The 7,484-nt window shown below is 43.1% G+C and overlaps 2 protein-coding genes across 2 annotated transcripts in view; one reads left to right on the top strand and one right to left on the bottom strand.

The window, feature by feature from the left end:
* The window catches only part of LOC109543132 (neurexin-1), a gene marked incomplete in the record, with an annotated part of 81,435 nt that extends 78,251 nt beyond the window's left edge, over positions 1–3,184 (top strand). The window contains 2 exon segments of the mRNA XM_048667825.1: positions 490–772; positions 830–3,184. Of these exon segments, the coding sequence (XP_048523782.1) occupies positions 490–772; positions 830–1,446 (900 nt within the window).
* Positions 3,185–3,228: 44 nt separating this feature from the next.
* Positions 3,229–7,484, bottom strand: part of LOC109536433 (multiple C2 and transmembrane domain-containing protein) — a gene marked incomplete at its 5' end in the record, with an annotated part of 7,008 nt that continues 2,752 nt past the window's right edge. The window contains 7 exon segments of the mRNA XM_019902650.2: positions 3,229–4,480; positions 5,137–5,344; positions 5,402–5,514; positions 5,577–5,790; positions 5,980–6,262; positions 6,316–6,589; positions 6,652–6,838. Coding sequence (XP_019758209.2) covers positions 4,319–4,480; positions 5,137–5,344; positions 5,402–5,514; positions 5,577–5,790; positions 5,980–6,262; positions 6,316–6,589; positions 6,652–6,838 — 1,441 coding nt within the window.

The raw sequence follows: 7,484 nt of genomic DNA, 5'->3' as shown, positions 1-7,484 counted from the left end.
CCGCAATGTTCTGTATATTTTTTGAACATTCTGAGATATTCATAGAATATCAAATGCTATCTGGGTAGTGTTTTATTGACATCTATCATCATCCATCTATTGACCGGAAAACCGACAAACCTAAATAATTACTGATTATCATCACGGTCACTAATTAACCACAACATCATTTAATATTAATCTCTCCAGAAATCGTTAAAATAGAAAATATTACAAAATTACATTTGAAATAAAATGACATAAGACATTTTTACAAAGTAACTGTCATTTTTGACATATGACATAAACGTGTGTTGTTTTAATAGCAACCCTATTTGATTATACGTTTATTAAATAGCAATTTATTGCGATTTCAGTGATACAACACTTTGTTCGGTTGGTTTCAAAATTCACGTCTTTGCAAATGATTTTTACTCCTACAATGTACAAGGCATACAGCATTGTTCTTGTCTTGCACCCTGCTTTGGTTCAATGTATTTTGAATTGCAGACGCCAGCATCGGGTTTTCCAGGAGTGGAGGACGATCTGATTTTCAGTGGCGCCGGTTCCGGGTGCAACGGTGACGATGAGGACGAATGCCCGCCGCTGCCCGACGTCGGTTCCGGTGACGATGATCTGATCACTCCGGTTTATATTCCGCCCACGCGGCCTCCCCCCACCGCCAAGCCGAAGAACCTCACGCTCAGCCCAACTCCGTGCGACGATGAGGACTGCGCGGAAGGATCCGGATCGGGCGAAATCACCGAGGAACCCTTCACAAGCCGGCCGACAGGTTCGTGCACAGCGCCCGTTGACCAAGGTGGGAACTTGGCGGTTTTTCCCATTACAGGAATTTTCCCGGACACAACCGACTACACCACAGTAGCGGCCACTACAGTAACCACCATCGAACCAGACCCTACCACAATCGCGGCTCCACACACCACTGGCACCTACCCAAATCTCAGCTCTACGGAGCCTGGAGGAATGAGTCCCACCATGGGGCTGCTCACGACCATCCCCTCCAGCTCCATTCCCAACCCCACCACCGACACCGCTCAGACTGAGATGCCCAGTCCGCGACAGCCCCCCGACTTCTTGCCCCCCGACAACATCTACATCCCCGGTATCCATAGCAGAGTGCCCCCCACCCAGAGGATCAACTCAGAGGAATCGGAAGCGGTGGCTCTGATCATCGGCATCATCGCTGGTGCCTTGATCGCAGTGGTGCTGGTCATTTTGGTCATTGTGAAGTTCAAGTGGCGCAACGATCGATCGTTTAAGGTGGATGATAGCAAAGAGTACCCGCATGGGCCTGGCGCTGCACTGCTCGGCAACACCGCATCCAGCACCACTAGCCAGGCCCAGTACCAGCTCAATGGGGCGCTGCGGAACGGCGACAAGGCGCAGATGCAACAGAAACAGAAGAAACGGGACAGTAAAGACATCAAAGAGTGGTACGTGTAAGCGGGGCGGGGGTGGGAGGTGTGGTACTTTGGTGACTCCGAGCCAATCCGAGCGCGTCTTGTGCGGGCGGGTTATTTGTTTAGAGCAAAGTGATATTTTAATTGTTAGGTTTTTCTAATTGCTTCGTTTCATTGTGTACACACTGGGGAGTCGATTGGACGTGGGTGCTTCGGCCCTTATTGCTACACACCAACACTAGCTATAAATTCCACCTATTTTTAGAGAAATAACCAATAAGACGGATATAGAAGACTATGGGGGATAATATAAAGCGTTTTGTTATTAAAGCCATTAGTGTGTAACGTTCCCAACTTTCAACTAAAATTCTCACTTCTCTCTAGGACGGTCTAGGTCAATTTATTTAGTGGTTAAGGTTGTAACATATTTAAAGAAATAACGCACTAACAATTCGAAAATGTTCGTTTTCAACGTTCACATCAGTTACGGTGAATCGGCTGGTTAATTTAATCGCAACGCTCTTCCAGAAACAAATGGCTAGACAATTGAGAGCAAGTTTGAGACTGAGTTTTCTAGCAAGTTGCCACCTGGCCGAGTACGTGTGGCAGCTAAAGTTTTCTGCGCAGAATTCCAATGAGTGCAACAAGGCGAAGACATAAAAGGCTCTGAGGTGGAAAGAGAAAAAAGCAATTACAAATCGGGTTTTACCGAACCAATCGGTACCTCGCGACTACGATTTATTTATGTCAAATCAAATGTCAAATGTAAATGTCAACTTACGGGTTTTCTGGGTAACGGTAGCTAATAAAAAAACACTATACCGGGTGTTCGGAAATGCGTTAGGAAATTTTTAAGGGTACTTAAGGCTAAAATAATGGTAGAAAGTGATGTAATAAAAGTTCGAAATCTGAGTATTTTGAAAATGCTCCACTGTTTCAGACACCGATCCACTGGGACTATGAAAAATGCTCACACGTGCGAGTTCAAAAGTCCAAACATGCTAAAATATTGGTGGCAAGTCGTGTAACAAAAATTAGAAATCTGAATATTTTTCGAGCTATGGATTCCTGGATGGAGACACTCCAGTCATGAAGCGGAAAAGACTTTTCGATGGTAAATGAAAAGCTTCGATCGAGCTGGATCCGCCCTTGATTATAAGACTGTTAAAAACAAACGTTTATATCACTAAAGCATATCCTTTCTGCTGCCCCTTAGGACTACCATATTAAGCGAAACCAGCTGGAAGTAGCTGGTAAAAATCGCTCGCATTTGTTTCTAGAATTGCGCTCGAACTACTGGGTGGTTTGGTTGAAAACTGTTAAATTTTCCGCCCAACTTAACGTTAAATCAACCAACGATTCGCAGTGAAAATTGTATAAACCGCACTCTTAAACTATCCTGTACATTCACCAGCATTAACCCAAAACGTTCCTTAAAACTTAATCTAAGACTGTAGGGCTGATTCGTTAGTTTTTGTTTTATGGCTTGAACGAGTTTTGGTGGTACTGATTCGTATTTTAAAAAATAAAATAAAATCTGCCTGATTGCTAACAATTTGTAAATAGGAACACTTAGTTAGATGGCACCGCTCTGAAACTTCTTTCGGCCTCACTTTGTAATTACCTAAACCCTTTCAGGTAGGAAGTACCCGGCTTGATTTGAACCGTATTTGTTGTGTATAAAGGAAAATGTAAGTAGTGACTGGTAGTGTTTTGTATTATAGTTTTTTTGAATCATTTGTTAGTGCTATTCAATAAAATGGCGTATATTTGGATGTTAATTGAGCGGTTTTTCTATCCCGAGCCTCCAAATAAAGTGACCAACTTTGAGTTATGTACATAAGTTTATTAGAAATCTTACATCGATATCACTTTGATAATTGGCAATTTACATTAGGAAAAATCACGCTGTGCATTAATATGAGTGCTTTATGCGCTTTAAAGACGGCGATCATTTTATTTATAAATATTTTATTTACAGTAACAATTTACGGGCAAGACAAAACAACGTAAAGCTAAGAGTTATGGAATCAATTCAACGGAGCTGCTCAAAACAAGTTTGGTAGTTGAAGAATAAGCGAGTGCGACAAGGCAAGGCGTGCAACGCCTGTGATAGAACGGGACATGAGGGGATTCTCCTTCTCACTCCGATGCAGGCATTAACGCACTGGCCTTGTTCCGCTCGCTTGCGCTTCAACCGCAAACCTTCAGTAAAAACTATGTATCCTTATACCTAAAAAGTCAAGCACCAATTGGAAAACTAGCAAGAGAAAATTGTTGTTATATCCACCAATAGCTTAAACGCAAAGAAGGTTTCTTAGTTTCTACTTGATATAAATATGAAAACATTGACTGACTGTCACAACTGTTTTAATTAAACCGGGTGATCTACAATGCTGTTGGACTATTTCTGGTTAAATTTGGACTAAAGGGACATGGTAGATCACCATAGTATTTGGATGATTAAATACGTGCAAATGGTAGTCGCAACACCTCAAAAAGTGCCATTGAAAGAGTTCGAACTGTGAATGAAATGGAACTAGTAACGTTATTCACTTAGTCAATTTGTCCCTGGGATAGTGGGCTGGAAAGGGCCCTAAACAACCCAACACCGAGTTAAACTCCTATTTATCACAAACAGGGAGGAATCGCAAAAAAGCCACCAACACAGTGAACGACAAATCTCGAAAGACTCGTTGTTTCCCATAGTGTAGAAATTTTTTTGAGGTTCCCACTTATATAATACAAGAAATTTGATATTTTCCCGACAATCAGCAATCGACCTCCCATTGCAAACAATGGCCGATCGCCAATAATCGACCAAGAACCGAATAAAACTAATCAGACTTATCAAGACTCCTCTCAAATGTGACTTTCCACCGATCGCGGAAGTTCGCCAGCACCTTGTCGCTCCACTAGGAAGCTTTGTGCTTCTTCTTGGGGTGGGGACGTCGGTCAGCGCTATCTGGACTAGAGAGCAGCTTCAGGTCCTTGTAGTCCAGCTGCAAGTACCAGCGTATGACTGAGAGTCGGCCCAGATGGGTGGACAGGCTCACGCCCAATAATTTTATGTACGTCTGCGGGTGTCATGAATCTGTTATTCGGCGCTCTTTAGTTTAATCGCATTCTTCTCCCATGGGACAGTTGATGACGATGGCGCTTGATGGGGCTGATTCATCACCAGTTTGTTAGTTTGAGGGGGCGGTTTGGGTTAGAGGCACTTTGCGGATTCGACACCGGCAGATTTACAATTTTTGCTACCAAGCACTCAGATATACATACACATACATATGTAGGTATAAAGTCGACTGGTTTGCTTTATGTGAAATTGAAGTGAAGGCAACAATGTAGGGCTCAACATTTTAAATAGGTAACTCTACTAAACCATCGACTTTACATAAATGCATGAGTCGCAGTGTAAGACTTACCACACACTGCACAAATGAGACTAAAACATCTACTAACCTAAAGTGTAACCAAAGAATATAAAGTGAATTTGCTACACTAGTGCAGCCGGATGCAAGCAGGACACAAACTTGCCAAAAACTAACACAAAATGCGCAGGTGAAACAAAAGTGAATGCACCAACGGCCCGTGAAGTACAAACTCTTCGCGTGAAGTACAAAAAAGAATACACATGGCAAGCTGAGCCAATCAACCCAGTTTAATGGCAAAACCGATGAAAATTTCCAACAAATCAAGTCACTAGAAGCAATAACATGCCGTCACTCACCAGCATCTCGTCGTCGGGGATGCGGGAGAGCAAGTCGAGGACTTCGTTGTTTGGAACCACATGAGGCCGGAAAATGCGCCTCAGAAACTTGTTGGTCGCCCACAGCATCAGCAGGTACTTGATGGGGATCAGATAAAGTACACAGGTGGCGATTAGCAGCAAGGAAATCGCTATCCAAGACAGATAGGGAACGGCGAAATTGAACATGCTGGAAAATGTGAACTTTTCAACATTATTCTTCAGACCTCACTGGGAAAATCAGTACTTTTTAATGCTCTCGAGCAGTGAGGCAATTTTCCCTATTGCGTTTTGCACCCCTTGGGTCACTTCCTGGATGGCCAGCAGTCGCTCCTTCAAGCTTTTCTTTTCCTCCTTTTCCTGTAGCAATGTGAACGCTTTACTAGAAGAACCTTCGGGCATTCCGACGTAAAAACCCTCACCTTGTCATCTTCGTCTTCTTCGTCGATATCCGAGTCGGCAAGTTCGTCCCACGGCACTTGGGGGGTGCCGGATAACTGGCAAATCACGTACTGTTTGAGGAAAATCAGCAGGCCGCCAACTGGCAACATCCAGGGCTGGAAGTAGTAGCACAAGATCAGCCAGACCACAAGAGCGGCGAAGCTTTGAACAGTTGACTCCCACTCGAAACAATCCCTGAAAAATCCCCAGTCTGACCCTCATCTTCAACAATTTATAAAATCAAGCGGCCTATAATGCGCACAGACCTATCCCTAGAGGATTTTTCGTAGGTTTCCATGACAACCGTGGTTGTTTTGCTACAAAAACTCGCTAAGAAACGGGGATAGGACTGATTGCACAACCCGAATCCAAATGTTCACTTACTGGAAGAATTTGCCGATTTCCAAAAAGTGCATCAAAAACACCTTCAAACGGAGCACGTTGCGTACAAAAACCTGCCGCTTAAACTTCATTTCGGTCTGCATGAACTTCTCCTCTTTGGGGTTCAGGGTGCGAATGCACGCCCTTATCGGGTTCCAAATGATACTCAACTCCAATAAAATCTGCGGCGAGTTTCCTTTCGCTCTGCTGCGTAGCTTTTTGTCCTTGAGGGCGTACCAACGTTTTTCCCCGTTGCGGATTCGCAACAGAGGGATCGCGACTTTGCCTGGAGCCAACCCGCGCAGTTAGCCGCTGTTGCAAATTTAACTAGACACTTACCAAGAAACTCCACTTTGTGATCACGATCTTCGTCGAAAACGATGATTTCCAGCACATTATTGATATCCTTCACGTTAAAAGTGAAAATCTTGTTCCATTGCGGCGTGAGGGTCTTGTACTCGGTTTGGGTCTGAAGACGGGCATTTCCCAGCTCCAATACGCAAAATGGGTCGCTTTTGCCACCGATATCAGCGGCCGCTAGGCCGTTCGCTTTGAAGACTTTAACAGTGAGATGGCCCACGTCTTTGAGATTGTGAAATGTCCGATGCCAGACCTGAAGCGAATTGGAAGCAGGTTAATACATTTTTTCGCCAATAAATCAGCAGGGACGCTCACATATCGATTCAGAAGGTTCTCCTTCTCCCTGTAGTTTTGCTCGTAGGTGGTCAAGTCGGAAATAGTCTCGGATGCCGTGGTGCCACTAATGGTGAGTAATAAATGGAGCGATCCGGCGCCGTCTTCCAGCTCCTGCCATAAATTGTACGTTCGTTCCCGCTCCATTTCCATTAAATTTATTACGCATCTGGAGCAAGAGTAAATGTTATCAAGAAACGCACTTTAAGCGTCGCCAATGAAGGGTGTAGACACTTTTTCCGCAAAAAAACACTTTTTTGCACATTATTGGAATGAAGGAGATTAATTTTATGACGAAATTGGCCTTTCTCAAGGAGATAAACATTATAGGAAATCGGGGCTTTTATAAAGCCATCGTCAGTGTGGACGCTTTGTGGGTTCATTATGTTTTATAGTCAAGCGAAGCCATGGCGAACAGCCCAATTAAGCTACATATACAGGGTTATTCACGCTATACGGCACGGAAGTGCGGCTAAACCGTTTGATTTTTAAAAAGTATTATTTTATGAATTGTGCGACGCCTATCGAGCGCCCATTTAAAAAATATTTTTGTAATGTACAGGGTGTCCCAAAGGCTCTAAAGGTATCAAAGTTGCGTTTTTTTTAATGGAATGTCCTGTATATTATTACATTTTCGAATTCGCTGAACAAAATAAGTGTCTGTTTTAATAAGGTTTATAATACCTAAATCTTAAGGTTTTTTTAAATAATACGAATTTAATCAAAATCTAAACTAATTTTCACGTTTCAAATACTTTAGAAGTATTTAAGTTATGTAAGCGTAATTTATAGTGAAGTGTAACAAGATATAATAT

The sequence above is a fragment of the Dendroctonus ponderosae genome, unplaced genomic scaffold, assembly GCF_020466585.1.
Source record: "Dendroctonus ponderosae isolate FM_Combo_2020 unplaced genomic scaffold, Dpon_F_20191213v2 Dpon_F_20191213_6, whole genome shotgun sequence".
Taxonomy (NCBI): domain Eukaryota; kingdom Metazoa; phylum Arthropoda; class Insecta; order Coleoptera; family Curculionidae; genus Dendroctonus; species Dendroctonus ponderosae.
This window is presented reverse-complemented; position numbering and strand designations above follow the sequence as displayed.